This window comes from Dendrobium catenatum, unplaced genomic scaffold (assembly GCF_001605985.2).
Source record: "Dendrobium catenatum unplaced genomic scaffold, ASM160598v2 fragScaff_scaffold_1038, whole genome shotgun sequence".
NCBI lineage: Eukaryota > Viridiplantae > Streptophyta > Magnoliopsida > Asparagales > Orchidaceae > Dendrobium > Dendrobium catenatum.
In genome coordinates this window covers 388,094-407,639 of record NW_021319500.1, presented here as the reverse complement: position 1 = coordinate 407,639, position 19,546 = coordinate 388,094, and the positions used below count along the sequence as shown (strand labels likewise).

The 19,546-nt window shown below is 37.5% G+C and overlaps 1 protein-coding gene across 2 annotated transcripts; it reads right to left on the bottom strand.

The window, feature by feature from the left end:
• Nucleotides 1–4,541: 4,541 nt before the first annotated feature.
• Nucleotides 4,542–8,214, bottom strand: LOC110112275 (metal tolerance protein 1). 2 transcript variants are annotated; one of them, XM_020844442.2, is made up of 2 exons: nucleotides 8,106–8,214; nucleotides 4,542–5,943 (listed from the first exon to the last, which is right to left on the bottom strand). In XM_020844442.2, exon 2 carries the CDS (start codon nucleotides 5,941–5,943, stop codon nucleotides 4,687–4,689), a length of 1,257 nt encoding a protein of 418 aa, XP_020700101.1. In that variant the 5' UTR covers nucleotides 8,106–8,214; the 3' UTR covers nucleotides 4,542–4,686. The 2 variants fall into 2 exon arrangements, with proteins under 2 accessions (XP_020700101.1, XP_028553880.1); XM_028698047.1 differs by lacking the exon at nucleotides 8,106–8,214 and adding an exon at nucleotides 6,948–8,057.
• Nucleotides 8,215–19,546: the final 11,332 nt, after the last annotated feature.

Below are 19,546 nucleotides of genomic sequence, written 5' to 3'. Positions count from 1 at the left end.
ATTTAATTTTTAAATTTCACATCTAAATTTTTTGTACTCTAGATAATAAGTATCTATTTAACACCTAGCCTTAATCAAAAGTTGTCTCTCGTTATTGGAAGAGAAAATTAACTATAGGAGCTTGTGCTTATATAAAACCAGAACTCAATTCATAAAGTCCTCGTCAAGAGGGTGAAAATTCTTGGTATTGTCTTATTTTAATCTAATATGCCTTCTAATAATTTCCCTAGAATATAAATCCGTTAAAACTCTCCCCAAATATATGCGGAGAGGCCAATGCCCAAAAGTTCAAAATTTTGAAGCATACAACAGATTATAAGTAGACATTTAAGAAAATCAAGACAAACTTATACACAAATCACATACGCAATCTTCAAACCTAAGATTTCTTGGCTAGTAGTCAGAGCTCCCAACCAACATATTAAGATGAATTGCATTCTGACAATATATTGAGTAAGGATTTCCATGAAAAATCCTTACCTAAGTAAATCATTTATGTGCTTTTTTTTAACATGAAACAAGTGAAGTTTAATTTAAAAAGAATTTTCTTAACCTTCCAAATATAATATTCTCTACTATAAATCAAATCTAGACAAAAGTACAACAACATCATAACGAGTAGAACCTAAAATGTCATTACTATAAATAATATCTCTAGAAGGTGGGGAACCAATAGCAAACTACTTTAATTTAGCACCAACTTTTGCCTAGATAGACTTAAGTTTTATTTGGGGCAACTTTCTTATTATTTTTTAAAACAACTTTTTAATATAAAAAAATCTAATTAAAAAAAAAAAACTAAAAACTGTCTTAAAAAATAATAAGAAAGCTGATCCAAACAAAACTTTAACCTCAAATCTAGATTTTTGCAGAGCAAATGTTGAAGGCTTATCTATTAGTTCTAGTGAAAATAATTTTATGGAATTTTCATTATATTTAAAAACATAATTATTATCACATTCATAATTAATAACATTCAAGGCACAATCAAATTCTACCTAAAACAACACCTTTAAAATCCATTCAAAATGATATCATGCAGCAAAATAATTAATGATTGTAATACTTATACAAAATAACATACCTTATGAAGCGCTTTATAAAAATTATTCTTTGTAAGTGTTACAGACTGAAAACACATTGTATATATATATATATATATATTAACCAAAAAATTCAGAGTATAAAACTATAGAAAAACAGAATAGGTGGTAAAGAAAAAAACATTAGGAGCACCACATCATCCTAACATTTCAGCTCCATTCTGAGAAGAAAAAAAAAGCAATAAATTGTTGAACCAAAGCATAGAATTGAACATCATATTAGCAACAATACTTGCTTACAATCCATCAACCAACCACCTAAAAAACCTTCAAAATATTTCTAATACTGCCTTTCTATCGAAATAGTTACATGACTAATGCTATATTCCCTTTTGATATATACAATTACCTTATCAAGAACATCATCAGGAAACTATGCTAGATGATAACTTAAAGGAGACAAACTTAACTAAATAATATATCTCCTATATATTATAATTGAAACCTAACTCGCCTTTACGCCATCAGATCTACAACATTCATACAAGCATATAGAAGACATTATTTTCAAACTCGAAAGTAAAATGTAACACACATTCAAGTAATGTATTTTTGCGCGAACGTTTACATTTTAAATATTGTAAAACCGCCTAATGCACTAAAATATAATCCTCTAAACTTAAATTAATGCATCGAAAAGCGTACTTGTTAATTTACTAAGAAATTTGATTCCTCTCATGTACTCTTATAAACATGGTAAATTTGTGAACGCTAATGTCTGAGAATGCTGCAAAGGGATTAAATGCTCATTAATATAAAATTCTATTTTTAAACTAAACACCTGCATGCACTCCAACCATTATTTTGAACTCTCAAATTTAAGGTTCAATAATATTATGCGAGTCAAATATTCAAGTTTTATTCTTCTTGACAGAATTGAAGTTGATATGACTTGGATTAATAAATGAAAATTTATCTCAATCGAAGGAGATTCTACTCTTTCAAATATCTCCAAATTCCTATAAAATACATATATTTTTAAATGACTACAATGTTACCCCGATGATAGCTGTATATCAACTTGAGGGGTTAATTTTCAAATTCTATGAAAACTCTAAATCTTTATATATATAGAAAATTAATATTTAAAATTAAAATTAATCATTTAAAACTTAAAACATAATTCATCCACCCTCCACAATTGTTTTGCGATGGTGATGAACTCAAGGATAACTCTAGCTAGGGGCGGATCCAGCTTCTTTTTTTAGGGTGGGCAAAAAAAAATTTTTTTTTTGAGGAATGGGCAAATATACTTAGGATTGATAAAAGTATGACAAAAAAATTTTTTGAGGGGGGAAAAAATACCCAAAATATTTCAAAATCTCCCCTCTAAATATTTAAATTTTTTTTTTTGAGGGTGGGCATTTGCCCACCCTAAGCCATGGGTGGATCCGCCCATGACTCTAGCTAACAAAGAGCAAATGTGCAGTAAAGAATATCACTCAAATTCATTTTCAAATATTATTCTTCTTGTACGGACATGCCATTTGTTCTGAGTCGGTGGTTTGACTAGATGGCTCCACATAAACCCATAACTTGGTCAGACAACTTAACGTGGTATGATTATGACTGGTCCTATAATCGGTGGTTTGGTCAAATGGCTCCAAAAGTAACCTATGGCTTGGCCAGGATAACTCCAAGTGGTAAATAATTATGACTATGGGCCTATAACCTATTGGCTTGATTAGATGAATCTATAGTATTATAGTCATGGCTAAAGGCCTGTATATTCCCTAATGGCTGCTTACTATTGTGTAATACATTATAGGATATAATAGATAGGGCACAAAGCCATATATTAGCTAAGGTTGATTTGAATTCGTCCCTTAGACAAACATACCCTAAATTTAGAAAGTCCTCTTATACAAATCATCCCATGGCTGCCAATAAACATCCTTTGGTCTGGTTAGGTCGACTATCTCATCTGACTAAGCAAACTATGGACTCTAATAACCCGAGATGACCAAACCATGAGATATTGATTGGGTAAATGAAGTTGATAAATTTCTAAGTTTAATTATTAAATTTAGTGTAAGCTGATAAAAAAATATGCCTTCCAAAAATGTTCCTAGATCCGTTAAAACTCTCCTCGAATATACGTGGAGAGGTTAGTGCCCAAAAGTTCAAATTTTCAAAACATGCAACATATTATATTGGGACATTTAACTAAATTAAGGAAAACTCATACACACATCACATACGCAAGCTTCAAACCTAAATTTTCTTGGTTAGAAGTTAGAGCTCCCAACCAACATATTAAGATGAATTGCATACTAACAATATATTGAGTAAGAATTTCCATGAAAAATCCTTACCTAAGCAAATCATTTATGTGCTTTTTTTCTTTTTACGTGAAACAAATGAAGCTTAATTTAAAAAGAATTTTCTTAACCTTCCAAATCAAATATTCTCTACTATAAATCAAATCTAGACAAAAGTACAACAACATTATAAAGAGTAGAACAAAAAAATGTCATTACTATAAATCTAGATTGATGGAATTGAAAAGGCCACAGCTTTTAAGCCTCATTAATGAGCTCATTTAGAGAGAGAGAGAAAGAGAGAGAGGGATTGAGCAATTATTTTGGGTAGCGTCATTCTATCAGAGAGGAATTAACATTTATTATTATTAGAGAGAGAGAGTAGTAGATTTCAAAATCAGCTTTGAAAATTCTTGAAATACACGCAGGTGGGAATTAAAAATATAGGCGGGAGTGAGATTTATATATTATTTATTATTAATGTTTTTAAATATTTAAATGTAATAAATTCGAGCCGGCTCGCGAGCTCAAGATCAAACTCGAGCTCATTTACTAAACGAGCTCGAGTTTGATTTCGAGCTCAACTCTTGAGCTCGATAAGCTCGGCTCGCAAGCCCATAAACAAGTCGAGCTCGAGCCAACTTTGCTCACTTACACCCCTAGTCTAGATAGACTTAAGTTTTGTTTGGGACAACTTTCTTATTATCTTTTAAAACAACTTTTTAATATAAAAAAATCTAATTCAAAAAGTTTTTAACTAAAAAAATATCTTAAAAAATAATAAGAAAGTTGATCCAAACAAAGCCTTAACCTCAAATCTAGATTTTTGTACAGCAAATGTTGAAGGCTTTTCTGTTAGCTTGAGTGAAAAAAAAAAATTTATGGAAGTTTCATTATATTTAAATACATAATTACTATCACAATCATAATTAACAACATTCAAGGCAGAATTCTACAAGACAGGATGTGGATTATGTCCATAACTACCTAAAACAACACTTTTAAAATCCATTCAAAATGATATCATGCAGCAAAATAAGTAATGATTGTAAAACTTGTACAAAATAACATACCTTATGAAGTGCTTAAATATATATATATCAACCCAAAAATTTTCAGTATAAACCTATAGAAAAACAGAATAGGTTGTAAAGAAAAAAACATTGGAAGCACCACATCATCCTAACATTTCATCTCCATTCTGAGAAAAAAAAAAAAAAGCAATAAATTGCTCAACCAAAGCATAGAATTGAACATCATATTAGCAACAATACTTGCTTACAATCCACCAACCAACCACCTAAAAAACCTTCAAAATATTTCTAATACTGCCTTTCTATCTGAATAGTTACATGACTAATGTTATACTCCCTTTTGATATATCCAATTACCTTATCAAGAACATCATCAGCATTTGCCTCTGGTGTGATTGTCACATGACATGCAAGCAGAACCTTCCCCACAGTGATAGCCCATATGTGAAGCTCATGAATGGCAATCACACCTTCCAGTTCACAGAGCCCTTTCTCAAGCATTGTCGCATTGATTTCTCGAGGCGTGCTCTCCATAAGAACCTCTAATATGTTTCTGAGCATCCTTATGGTAGTCACAAGCACAATCACAGAGAATATTAGAGTGCATATTAGATCAATAATCTTCCATTCAGGCTTATACCATATCATAGCTCCACCAATCATGACTCCTATGCTCTGGATAGAGTCACCAAGCACATGGAGATAAGCACTGTGCACATTTATGTTTCTCTGATGCTCCTTAGTTCCTTCGGAAGCAGATTTTGATGTTGAGTGGTCACCCGAGTGCTTTAGAAGAGGTTCCTTCACATCATTGTGCCGGTGATGTTGATGATGATGGCTTGTGACACTGACACCATGGCAATGAAAGTGCTCTTCACCATGCTCAAGGTTGTGATCATGACCATCATGAGCATGGGAGTCTTCATGGTCAGGATGTTCATGAGCATGATCATGATCATGTCCAAAACCGCCATGGGCATGACTATGGCCACCATGATCATGCCCCAGTAACATAGCCATGATGATGTTGACTACCAATCCAAAGGTTGACACAGCAAACATCAATGAACCCTGTACCTTGCCGCTGTCGTATATTATTCTGACAATAGCTTCATAAACCAGAATGCCAACTAATAGCCATATAAGCTGAATGGAAACCAATGCTCCAAGAATTTCGATTCTGAAAAAGCCATATGACTGCCGGGGTGTTGCTTCCCACCCTGATGCCCAGAGGGAAAATAAGGAGATGGCGAATGCCGCAACATCGGAGAGGAGATGGGCGGCATCAGTTAAGATAGCAAGACTGTTTGATTTTATCCCTCCAACTACTTCTACTGTCATGAATACGATGCACAGAACAACGGCCATAAGAAGCTTTCTCATGGATGCAGATCTTTCTTTGGCGTCTTTCGAGCTGTTTTTACTGTCAGAGAAATCGCAAGCTGCACCGCCGCAAATTTTGTTCCCAGCAACACTTGACATGCCTGGAGTCACATCGATGTTAACTTCAATAACCTGAGAACTTGGTGTTGTGCGCTCTTCCATCTATGGGAAAAATAAAAATAAAAATAAAATAAATAAATAAAAAGTCAAATCAAGAAAAGTTAAGAAGAGGAAAAACATGAGCTGCCTTAGATAAACATAGAACTAATTGAAATTCAACTCAACATTCATGATAAATGAATATCAGAAAAGAGGATGGTTCTAATATGACCTTAATGCTTTGCCTGAATAACTTCCAACCACCATGGTTCTAATTGAAAAATCAAATATAAAAAAAATTCAACATTAGAAGTTCAGGCATTTCAATGCTCAAACCTAATTAATTTCAGGTTGAGATTAATTGTTATAAGGCATAAATCCTCCTCTAAGAATAAATTTTCAAGTATCCAGTTGCCTTATCCATATTTTACAATTTATAGTACCACATGGTTCCAATACTTAAATGATTTCATAGTGTATTACAATTTGATATTACGAACTGTACAGTTAGAAGGAAACCAAAGTGACTCCCCAAATATGATGTCCTTACAAGTAGCATTAAAATTACTTACTTGGTACTTCATTATAAACAAAATTAGGTTTTCACGAAAAGGCTAGCAAGGCTTATTGGGTAAGTTCATCCTTCTTCTATGATTCACTCCATTAGACTTCATTTTTCTATGTTGAACTACATATTTGGTATTAAAAAAAGAGCTACGTATTACTCCATAATAAATTAAATAGAAAGTAAAAGATACAAATGTATAGCAAGCAACCCCCAAATATTGAGCCAAAAAAAAAAAAAATGGTGCAAAGCAGCAGAAGCTAAGATATATCCCAATGGAAGAACAGCATTAAAAAAATAATCTCAGATGATTCTCAATACTGGTTGATAGAAATATCTCCAAAGCGATCAAATTGCAAAAAGAAGACAGAATTTTCAACTTATCTATTTCCAATATAGAGCAAACACAAACAAAAATGATAGAACAAAGCATGCTAATATGCCAGTATTGAGAAAAGAAAGGCTTTTCTAATTATATAAGCAAATTAAACAAACCAAAGACCTTGATTTTCTTTAAGTCAATCAGAATCTGACTCCAAGATGCTTTGATTTTGGTTCTTTTCGATTGAAGCAACTTGCAAGTCTATGTACAAACAAACAGAATAAAAAAGCAGCCACCCCTATAAAGAAGAATCTTTCCACAAGAAGAGCAAAAGGTTACAATCTTCATCGGTAAAGAAGGATCCACTTTATAGAAGATGCTAAGACTTTTTGATAGTATCTGTGCATAATCATTAATCATGTAGCTCAAACCACGTTTTTTATAATGCCAAATAATAATATCATCACATTCAACATGATAAATAATTGTTAATAATAAAAAAAGCCGAGCATCTCATTTCTTATCCCTTTTAGAGAATGGTTCATCCTACCTTGTGTTTTATCAACATTACAGGGAAGCGATCCCAATGATCATTAGCAGCTCAAATATCCCATTCAAAGAAACAAAAAGGTTCTAACATAAATGGTGATATGGATCAGGCTCTTCGATGTGAATTAGTAAATATAACATTTAAGAATTAAATATGTAAATACGTAGGAATTCAGTAGTATGTATGTAAATCCTTCCGTAATTTCCATAAGAAAAATCTGAAGCCCATAAAAGATCCTTCTTTCTCAGGATTCAATTCTTTCCCCGTAAAGGATTGATTCGAAGGGTTTCAATTATATACATGATTGCTGACAAAAAATTGATGAAACTAAAAGATCAAGTTATCCCAAAACAGGAACAAGATAATTGAATAATGCAACAAATTCACCAATGATAAACAAAGAAAATAAAATGCAAATCTCTTGATAAAAAAAAAAAAGGATGAATCCCTCCACCGAAACGACAGACGAAAAAGTAATCTCGACCACAGCCCAAATAAAAAAATCCCTCAACTATGCCATACTCGCCCAACAAACGACTGGATGACACATAAAAACAAGAAAGCGATGGGAAAACCAGGCCCAATCTTCCAACAGACAGTCAATCGAAGAAAAGTTTCGTCATGTAGAATCATCACATCCGTAAACCCAAAACATAAGTTTTCTTCCCAGATCCTTCACCAGAATCGGAGGAAGAAAGAGAAAAACAGACGTCGGGGCATAGAAGATCGATTACAGCAGAAGGGTTCAGCACACATCAAATTGCAAAATCGTAGTATTTTCTCGATACCTTAGACTTGAGAATGGTGATTCCCGGCGGCGGTCGGGAAGAGAAGCCGAGGTAGGGAAAAAATACGAGAGCTCTTCGTCACCTATATTTTACCTTAGGATAGCATTAAATACTACAGGTGTCTCATTCCTGTTGACCGATCGTGTTTGGATCCGATAGGAGCTTGACCCACCCGATTGGATCCGAATTCTACCCGCGACCGACTCGATCCGAATTCCATTTATTAATCCGATCAATTTTAAGTTTATTTTGAATTATGTAATACATCAAAATGAGTTGCATAAAAAATTGCCCAAAAAAATTGTGCTATATTTAAATTAATAATTAAAAATAATTTTTTTATATAAAATATTAAGCACGTGTCATTAGTGCACATATTCTTCCTATTTAAAGACATCACGTGGACTTGTTAAGGCATGGGTCATTCCAGTTTGAAAATTATATTCATAAATGAAGATTTAGTCATTCATGCATTGCTTCCTAATTAATTCTTATTTTCATTGGCTGATTTTGTTTTTTATTACAAATTATTTTCTTAAAATTAAATTTTAAATATTTTTGAATTATTATGGCTCAAAATTTGCATAGGCAAACTTTTCAAAATATATTGGATTTGAATAACTTAAAATATCATTATAAGTATTTTTAATCAAAAATTAAAATTAGTAAATATTTTGATTTAAATATTCTTTGATTTAATACTAAAAAATCTATAGATGCCATAATTTCAACATCCAAAAAAATTAGAAAATGAAAATTCTTCTAAAAATCAATATAATGGAGCTTAGTAACCAAATTTTTTGAAAAGATTGCAAACATAAGGCCGTGGGTTGAGCCATAAATTTTTATTATTATAGTCAAACTAATGATTTTAAAATTACCTTTAAAAATTTCATCTGTGCCTGTGTTTAGCATTGACGGTCTTAAACTTTTTTATTATTGTTGCGTCCTGGAGTATTTGTGGCTACAGAGAGATATAAAATTTAGCGTTTTAGCGTTGTACGAAAATCCGGCACGCAATCAGATAAGAGAGAGGATGTAGCATTTATGAGACACCAAGATTTTTACATTGAAAACCTCTGAAAAGTGGGAAAACCACGGGACCTAGCCCAGTTTGAATGAATCCACTATTGTTTGCAGTCGATTACAATTGAGGCCCTTCCTTAGGGGGGAGGCCTTAGCTTGATGTACATTATATAAAGTATATAATGAGAATACAAAGAGTCACTGGTTATGTGTTCATTTTATTTGAAGGACCGCAGTCGATGGGCGATGTAAGTCGGAAGGATCGTAGTCGGCGGGAGATGGAGGTCGGAAGGACTGTAGTCGGTGGGCGACGTAAGTCAAAAGGGCCATAGTCGGCGAGCGACGGAGGTCGGAATGACTGTAGTTGGTGGATGACATAAGTAAGAATGACTGTAGTTGGCAAGCGATGGAGGTCGGAAGGACTGTAGTCAGTGGGTGCGTAAGTTAGAAGGATCGTAATCGGGGGGCAACGGAGGTCAAAATGACTGTAGTCGGTAGGCAATGTAAGTCAGAAGGACCGTAGTCGGCGGGCGATGAAAATCAGAAGGACGGTAGTCGGTGGGTGACGTAAGTTAGAAGGACCGTAGTCGGCGGGCGACGAAGATCGGACTGTAGTCGGTGGGTGATGTAAGTCAAAAAGACCATAGTCTGTGGGCGACGAAAGTCAGAAGGACCGTAGTCGACGGGCGACGGAGGTCGGAGGGACTGTAGTCGGTGGGCGACATAAGTCAGAAGGACCGTAGTCTACGAGCGACGAAGGTCGGAAGGACTATTGTCTGAAGACGGAGATCAGAAGGACGACGCTAGGTAGAAGTCCAACTATGGATATAAATCCCACATTTAATAGTTATCCGGCAAAAGTCCAACAACAGGCAGAAGTTCGGTGTCAGGTAGAAATCTGGCGACAAGCAAAAGTAGAAGTCCGAATTCAGTCGGCGGCCGGGGAGAACTCTGGCGTTAGATGGTATTCGGGCAAAACTCCAGAGCAATTGAAGATCGGGCAAAATTTCGGCGTCACTTGGAAGTCGGGCGGAATTCTGACGCCACTTGGAAGTCGGGCAGAATTCTAGCGTAGCTTGAAAGTCGGGCGAAATTCTAACGTCACTTGGAAGTCGAGCAGAGAATCCCGGTGGTGGTCGAGGAGGAGTTTCTTCCCTCCTACTCTTCTTCTTATTCTTCTTCTCTTCTTCTACTTACTTTCTTCCTGGGGTCCCCCCTCAAGAAAAATGAGGGGTCTATTTATAGCTTTTTGAGGATAGAAGGACCGTAGTCGGCGGGAGATGGAGGTCGGAAGGACTGTAGTTAGTGGGCGATGTAAGTCAGAAGAGCAATAGTCGGCGGGCGATGGAGGTCGCAACGACTGTAGTTGGTGGACGACATAAGTAAGAAGGACAGTAGTTGGCAGGTGATGGAGGTTGGAAGGAATGTAGTCGGTGGGTGACGTAAGTTAGAAGGATTGTAGTCGGGGGGCGACGGAGGTCAGAATGACTATAGTCGGTAGGCGATGTAAGTCAGAAGGACCGTAGTCGGCGGGAGACGAAAATTAGAAGGATGGTAGTCGGTGGGTGACGTAAGTTAGAAGGACCGTAGTCGGCGGGCGACGAAGGTCGGAAGGACTGTAGTCGGTGGGTGACGTAAGTCAAAAAGACCATAGTCTATGGGCGACGAAAGTCAGAAGGACCGTAGTCGACGGGCGACGGAGGGACTGTAGTCGGTGGGCGACATAAGTCAGAAGGACCGTAGTCTACGAACGACGAAGGTCGGAAGGACTGTTGTCTGAAGATGGAGATCAGAAGGACGGCGTTAGGTAGAAGTCCAACTATGGATATAAATCCCACATTTGATAGTTATCCGGCTAAAGTCCGACAACAGGCAGAAGTTCAGTGTCAGGTAGAAATCTGGCGACAAGCAAAAGTATAAGTCCGAATTCAGTCGGCAGCCGGGGAGAACTCTGGCGTTAGATGGTATTCGGGCAAAACTCCAGAGTCACTTGGAGATCGAGCAAAATTTTGGCGTCACTTGGAAGTCGGGCAAAATTCTGACGCCACTTGGAAGTCGGGCAGAATTCTAGCGTAGCTTGAAAGACGGGCGAAATTCTAACGTCACTTGGAAGTCGAGCAGAGAATCTCGGTGGTGGTCGAGGAGGAGTTTCTTCCCTCTTACTCTTCTTCTACTTACTTTCTTCCTGGGGTCCCCCCTCAAGAAAAATGAGGGGTCTATTTATAGCTTTTTGAGGATGGCATGACCCATAAATAAAAGGAGGATCAAGGGCAAATGTGGAGTGGTTCGATGGACGACCGATGTTGAATCCCTTGATCATGTACCGTTTGTCAGATATTTGAAGGTCTTAATGGTGTTGGAATTCAGAGATCATGGGCTCGTTGGATTTTTCTTGTCGAGCCGCTCGATTCGACTATGAGCACGTCATGTTTGGAAACTGTTTGGTACTCCAAATTGTGGTTCAAACCTTCCAACAGCGTTTCGGGTCCTTGATTTGGACTCATTTGGGCTTGGATTGTGTCGAATTTGGTGTCGTTGGGTTCGTATTTCTGAGACGTTCAGTTTGACTATATGTTTGTTGAAATCAGAATTTAGATTATCCCAGATTTAATTTTTAAAGTTTCCAACTTGATTTTTCCTCGAGATTCATGCCCGATCAATTTAAATTTTTTATGACATATCAATTATTATTAAAGATTTTATATAAAAATAGAAATCTATGTTAGTGTTGCATGTTGAAGTATTCACGGCTATAGAGAGATATAGGGTTTAGCGTCCTAGATTTATACGAGATACTAAAATTTTTACATGAAAAATTCGGAAAAAAGAAAAATCATAGGTATTGACTAAGTCAAAACGATTCTATTAGTATTTGTAATCGAATACAAATGATGTCCTTTCTTGAGGTAAGGACTTGACTTAATATAACAAATATACATCATACAAAGTATATTACTTGACGAGATTTAGAAGAATCGAGTGGTATGAGAGTTGTTCTCAAAAGAATGTTGACCTATTAGTTTGGTCAATAGGACCATAGTTAGGCAATGGAAGTCGAAGTGCTATAGTCGGGTGACTAAGGTATATGCGGTCGTTGTCAGGTAATATAGGTTGGAGGGACCTTAGTCGGTGGGTAACGGTGGTCAAAGGAATCATAATTGGTAGGCAAGGGAGGTTGAAGGGACCGTAATCGACCGGTGATGGAGGTCGGTGAATGAAGGTCGAATAGACCGTAATCAGCAGGCGATGGAGGTCAAAGGACAGAGGTTGGAGGGACCATAGTCAGTAGGAGACGGTGGTTGGAAGAACCATAGTCGGCAAGCAACAACGGTCAGAGGGGTCATAGTCAGCAAGCGATGGAGGTTGGAGGGATTGTAATCGATAGGGGATGATGGTCGAAGGGACTGCAGTCGGCAGACGATGATGGTAAAAGGGACCATAGTCGGCGGGCGACATAGGTCAGAAGAAGGCTTAATGATGGCTACCAATTGGAGGTCTGAAGACAATGGTTGGGCCGAGGTCCAACAACGGTGTTTTGGCGGCAAAGGTTTGCTGGTGGTGGTGCTGAGGTGAGCTCTGGGATGCTTCAAGCCTTAGAGCTCTATGAGTCTCTAACCAAGGATATACACCTCCAAAGTCCAAGCTCCCTTAATGTGGGAAGTGAAAGTCTATTTATAGATTTTGAAAGTGAAATGCTCTGTAATATGGAGAATATTTGAGACAAATTTGTAGTTCTTCATCGAACGAACCATATTGATTCCTTGATCATGGAGCATTTGCCAAGCATTTTAGTGCCTTAATGATGTTAGAATTAAGCAATCATGGACTTGTTAGATTTGTCTTGTCGATTTGCTTGATTTGACTATAAGCATGTTATAATTGGAAATCATTTGGTCACCCAATTAATGCACTAAAGCTTCCAAATATACTTTGGCCGCTAAATTTGGACCCATTTGGGCTTGGATTGAACTGTTTTTGGTGTTGTTTGGTTCATCTCATCGAGACATTCAGTTTGAGTATAAATTTACTAAAATCGGAGTTTGAATTGTCACAATTTAATTTTAGAAGTTTCCAGTTCATATACATATCAAGATTCATATATGATCAAGATGATTTTTGATGGCGTATCCATGAATAAATAACTTATAATTGAAAGCCTCACCTTCAATTTTTCCCCTGTAAGAAAAAAATTGACTGCCAAAATTTACATTTGATGTAAATAAAATTTATCATAAATATTAACAAGAATTTCAAATAAAGTAATTAAAGGAATTTTTCTAGCCCTTTTCAAATCTTAATAGTGAACAAAAATATAATATTTAACTATTTATTTCTATATTTATTTTGTTTCTTAAATTTTTTAAATAAATATATTTTTTGAGTTAATTAGTGATTACGACATATAACGTACAAATTTCCATCAATACTTTGCCAAGTAAACAACGGACAATAATGAAATTGGATTATGCAAATAAGTCAAAAAGGAATTGAAAACATGAAAAGCTGTGGACATTATTGCTTAGAGGAAAAAGTGAGAGCCGGCTCGAGCTCAACTTTTTAATAAGGTCGTGAGTCAAGCTTCGAGCTTGAACTTGGGCAGAATTTCGAGTATGTTGGATTATCCAGCTCGAGTTCGAGCTCAAGTATTGCTCGGCTTGATTAGCTCGGTGAAGCACGGAAGCAGGTGAACTGCTAGCAGACTGCGGGTAAACAATAGCAAAGCGCGACGTCTGCGTGTGCGCCGACATCTACGTGTGCGAACGCAAAAGCGGGCGATGTTTGTGCAACAAAGTGCGAACAAGGAAGGTGGATCAGCAGAGTCGAACTGTGGAAGGCTTGCAAGCCGCTCGTCGAGCTCGTTGGCTGGCACGAGTTAAGCCCAAGCTTGACTTTTGAGCTAGACTCGAGTTCGAGCTAGGGATTTGGTCAAGTCGAGCATGAGGTAGGCCTGAATCGAGCTCGACTCAACTCATTTGTACCCCTATAATTTTTACACTTGAGTTAACTTTTTATACCGAGCTACTAAGATGATGATAAAAAAATCAGCATGTCAATATAAACATTGGGTTTTGTTGATAAATATCCTTCTGTTGTAAAAATTAGTTTTTTGCCTCATTTGGAAAAAAAATTAAGCATAAATGTGAATGATGCCTATGTAGAAGAGCAAGAAAAAAGAGAACTTAAATATACACTTAATAATTTATTTACTTACTTATATTGCCTATTTTTTATATATTGTTTAAAAAAAGATTGAATTTATCTTCATATTTATTCAATTTATGTGTTATTATTGTTGTGGACTAGAATATACGCGATGGTAGAGTTAAAAGATTTTCGCCTCAGCGATGTATGGATATCTAGCACACAAATAGAGGAGAAACAATAACACAAGAAATTTTCACGTGGAAACCCTGAAAGGAAAAAAATCATGGGGCCTCACCCAATTGAAATAGTTCCACTAGTGTTTTGTTTAAGATACAAGACGCTGACTCGTCCACAAACAAAGTTAGGACGATCAGATTACGATGAATCTTTTCTAAATTGAGATTCAGTTACAAAGTTGAGCAGAGTTTGGGGAGATTGGGACGAATTCAGGTGTCATCCGCAAGTTGGACTGTATTCCGGCGTTGAGCAGAACTTTGATGTTACTTAGGAAGAATTTCGGCGTCACCCGAGTATCCGACAGAATTCCGGCGTTACTCAGGCAGTGGAACGAGGAGGAGCTATTCCCTCATATCCCTCTCTTCCCTTCTTCTCTTCTTCTATTCTTCTCTTCTTCTTCTCTTCTTCTTCTCCTCTTCTTGCTTAGGTCCCCTCTCATGATAAATGAGGGGTCTATTTATAGATTTTCTGGAGTGGTATAGCTCGTAAATAGGTGTGAGATCAGGGGCAAATAGGGAGTAGTCGAATGAACGGCTGATATTGAATCCCTTGATCATGCACTGTTCATCAGACATTTGAAGGTCTTAATGATCTCAGAATTTAGCGATCTTGGGCTCGTTGGATTCGTCTCGTCGAGCCGTTCAATTTGAATATAGTCTAGTTAAAATCGGAGACTATTTGGTAACTCAAATTGTGGTAAGGACTTTCCAACAGCACTTCGGGTGCTTAATTTGGGCTCATTTGGGCTCGGATTGAGTTGAATTTGGAGTCGTTGGGTTCGTATTTTCGAGATGCTTAGTTTGACTATAAGTTTGCTATAATCATAGTTCAGGTGCTACCGAATTTAATTTTTGAAGTTTCTGGTTTAATTTTGCCTTGAGATTCGTGTTCGATCAAGATTATTTTTTGAGAATATATCAGTTTCCCCTCTATTTTTAGACGTCGTAGCTCTAGGAGTTCGAAAATATATGTCACAAATTTTGAAGAATTTTTTTTGAGTGATTCAGAATCGATCTTGCGTGTAGGAGTCTCGAATGGCTTTGAAAGTACCAAAATTGAGTCCAAAACGTCAAAAACTGGTCTTGGGGACCCCAAAAATGTCCGATTTGGCTTTTCTGGGGCAAAAATCAGACATAAAATGGAATGGGTAGCTGACCGGCCGAACCGGCTGGCCGGCTGCCACCACCACCGGCGGTAGCACGGAACCGCACCCCTGGCCCGCCGGCCCACTCCTCGGCCCGCTCGAGGCCCACTTAGGGACCCGCCTGGCCCACGCTACCGATCTGCCCGATGACTCACCTGGCCTGCACTGCCGATCCACCAGAGACCTGAGCTACGCCAGCCCGAGGCGCGCCTGTGGCAATTGACCTACACTCATGGGAGGGCGGGCCCACGCCTGGCCTGCGAGGTGCCATGCGCTCGCCAGTGGTCAGGCGCTTTTTTGGGGCCGTAGTTGGCGCCACCGCCTTATGGCTGGTCGCACCGACTTAAAAATGCTAATTTTGGGATTTTTTGGTTGCAAAAAATCTCAAAAAATTCCAAAAAAATTCCAAAAAATTTAGAAAAATTTAGAAAATTTTTAGAATTTCAAAATTTTCAGAAACTTTCCCCTTCTCTCACAAAAACTTACAAATAGACCCCTAAGGCCTATTGAAAAATTGCACCTTCTCTTTTTCTCCCTCTAGCTCTCTAACAGTTGAGGCTTTCCTCTATTTTTGAGTAGGTGACTTTTCCTACTCGACTCAACGTCCCTCCTCTTATACAGAAGTTGGAGACTTCTCCTCATCTTTCTTCTTTCTCCCCCATTTTTCTTCCTACTCTAGGGGATTTTTGCTATCTCTCATAGGCGATTTTCCCTACTCCGATTAGCGCCTCCTTTAGTAAAGGAATAGAAATGGGTGATCCCTCTACCAAAAATTCCCCCGCCAAAGAAGATCGTCCTGTCGCCAGATCTGAAGGTTTGAAGAAGACTCACAATGCGCCAAAGACTGATGATGTTATTTCCACCATCACTGACGACTCCTTCATTTCTTTTAAGAAAAATTCTATTTTCCTAACTATCTGGTGATGAAGGTGCCGATAAGATCTGATCGTACCCATTTCCCTCCATTGGGATATGTGATGGTGTATGAATTCAGTCTGCGAGCGGGGCTGCAATTTCCACCATCTCATGAATTGATTAACATTCTAACGGTCTATGGAGTGAGTTTATCTCAATTTTTCTGCAGGGCCATATCGATCATAATGGGCCTGATCATGCTTTTCAGAGAACGTGGAGTGGTATTATCTTCAGAATGCCTTTCTCGGATGGGGCGTCTCTTTAGCAACGCCCAGGGTCGCATTTCTTTCAGATCCAAGTGGTTGGATATTCATACCCGAGACCCGTCGAAAGGTTAGATCAGTGACTTCTTTTATGTGTAAAATGATTGGAACCTTCAAGAAAAATGGGGAAAGTTGAAGGAGTTACTCGTTCCCCTTCATGTTGGAGCAGAAGATTTATTGAAGATTCTGAAACTTCCTGATATTGACGCCCTACATTATGAGGTGCGTTATTTGAGTAGATACATAGATGTAGAATACTTGTTCAAGGTGGGATTATCTACTCAAGCAGGAAGATCGCATGTACAAATGCTGAAGAAATCTATGAAAGTTCCAGAGGCCCAAAAAAATCAATCCATGCGACCAGAGAGTTAGGAAGAATTGCAGTCATCAAAGAAGAAGAAGGCAGATGAGATTTTGACAGTTGGAAGCAAAGGTCCTCGTATCTCTCCGTCCAAGTCATACATTCCAAAAGATGTTTTGAAACATAAGTGCATTGGTCGTCGACGGGCTAATGAGATGGTGAGTTCACCTTTTCTTCTTTTCTTTTGTATATATTTTTAAAGGATATATTTTCTACACATTTTTGTTGCTTCATTTGGAACAACATATTGATTTCTAACTTGAAATGAATAAGGTCTTGGATGATTGGAACAATGAGTTTGTGAAGGTTAAATACCTTCAAGGGGAATATAAGAAAAAATATGACTGTAAAGTGAAGGAGATAAAGGCGGTGAAGGATCAACTCGAATAGTATAAAACAGAGTTGGCAAACAGGATCACTTCGGCTTCCTCCCAGAATGAGCGGATGGATCGTCTACACATAGAGTTGGTGGAGGCACAGGAGATGAACAACCAACAATCAAGAGATCAGCAAATCCTTGAAACTGAAAATAAGAGGCTCCAGAGTATGTTGGCAGAGAAAGAAACTCAACAGTTGTCATCTGCAGCCATAGAAGAGTTCAAGAAATCTTATGTCTTCAAGATAATTATTGAGGATCATGTTCAAGAAGCCAGCAATAATATTTATGATGTAGAGGTGAAGGCTTTAGAGGCAGAGCTTATAGAAGATTGCTTCATCAAAGATTTCATGAAGGGCATTCGTGTAGTGCAGCGTAAGACTGGAGCGAAGATCAAGGGGTTGACTCCTAGCCAGGCTTTGGGTGATCCTTCTTCATACTCTGGTGGTGAAGAGTTAGAGAGTGAATTGCAACAGGCTTTTTCTCTGGAGGAGGACGATGATGATATTGAGATCCTGTAGGATACTTCTGATGTTATTTGTATCACTTTTATTTTCTTTCTAGTAATTATATGCGTGTTTGGTGTTGGTCCTTTCGTATGATATACTCGATGTTTAGTGATATATAAAGAAATTATTGAGATTTCTCTTTTTTTTATGCATATGAAATTGATTCAACTTGTTTCAATGAGAAATATTTTGGTGATCTTTTTTGACTTTAGTGATTGTGAGATATATCCTCTTTGGATATCCTGACCTATCCAAGGTTGTTAATCAAAGCATTTGCTTGATGATTTTAACCTGTATGGAAGAGGTCGGATCGAATCCCTCTGGAATTGATCGTTTAGTGATTGAGATACAATGTAGATTGTGTATTTCTAAAATCACGAAAAAAAGAGTTTATGGAGAAGAGATAGTATCACGATAAAGTGAACATCACATTACTGTATTATATAAGATAGTATAATAATTCCCTAATAAAAACTTAGGGATATGGAAAAGCGTTCTTCTAAAACTAACACACAAGGGGTTTACGAAAAACTTGAAAGATACAAAGCATAACTACTTAAGAGGGCTTAACACAAGCAAAACACTATGGGCAACATAACACCAAACAAATAGTAGTATCAACTCCTACTGATAGTACTTACAAAGGTTGCCCACATTCTAAGTCTAGGGGGAGCATTTTTCTAATAGCATCTTTTAGTTTGAAGGTTACAGGCTTGACCATAGTTGCCACCAAATAAGGACCCTCCCAGAGGGGGGAGAGCTTATTATGTTGAGGGCCTTTTCCATCAGCTTCAATGCTTCGTAGAACTAAGTCCCCAATGGAGAAAGGTCAAGGTTTCACTCTTTGATTGTAGTGACAAGCGATCCTTTGGTGCTATGCAGCGGTCCTGAGTGAGGCTTCATCCCTTACTTCAGGGAGGAGATCTAAATTTCTTCTAAGCCTCTCCTCATTTTTATTGAGGTTGAAAGTCTGAACCCTATTGCTTGGGACTCCAATATTCACTGGTATGACTGCTTCTATACCAAAACATATGCTATACAGGGTTTCTTCTTTAGGAGTCCTGACAGTGGTCTGATAAGCCCAGAGGACATTTGGGAGTTCTTCAGCCCATTACACTCTGCCTTTCCTATGCATGTTTTCAGCCCTTTCAAAACTGTTCGATTAGTAACCTCTGTTTGGCCATTTCCTTGAGGATGGGCGACAGCTGTGTTGATGAGCTGAATATGAAAATCCTTATAAAAGATATAAAGATCTTCCCAGTGAACAGTGTCCTATTATTAGTGATGACTCTTGCAGGAATGTCAAAGCGACAGATTATATTCTTCCACAAGAACTTCTTGGTATTTACTTCAGTAATCTTCGCCAAAGGTTCTGCTTTCACCCATTTGGTGAAGTAATCTACAGCCAGTATAATGAATTTCTGTTGTCTAGTGGCTATAGGGAAGGGTCCCATTATATCGATTC

Coding starts and splice junctions, on each gene's coding strand:
- LOC110112275 (XM_020844442.2), bottom strand. CDS start 5,943: ATGGAAGAGCGCACAACACCAAGTTCTCAGGTTATTGAAGTTAACATC.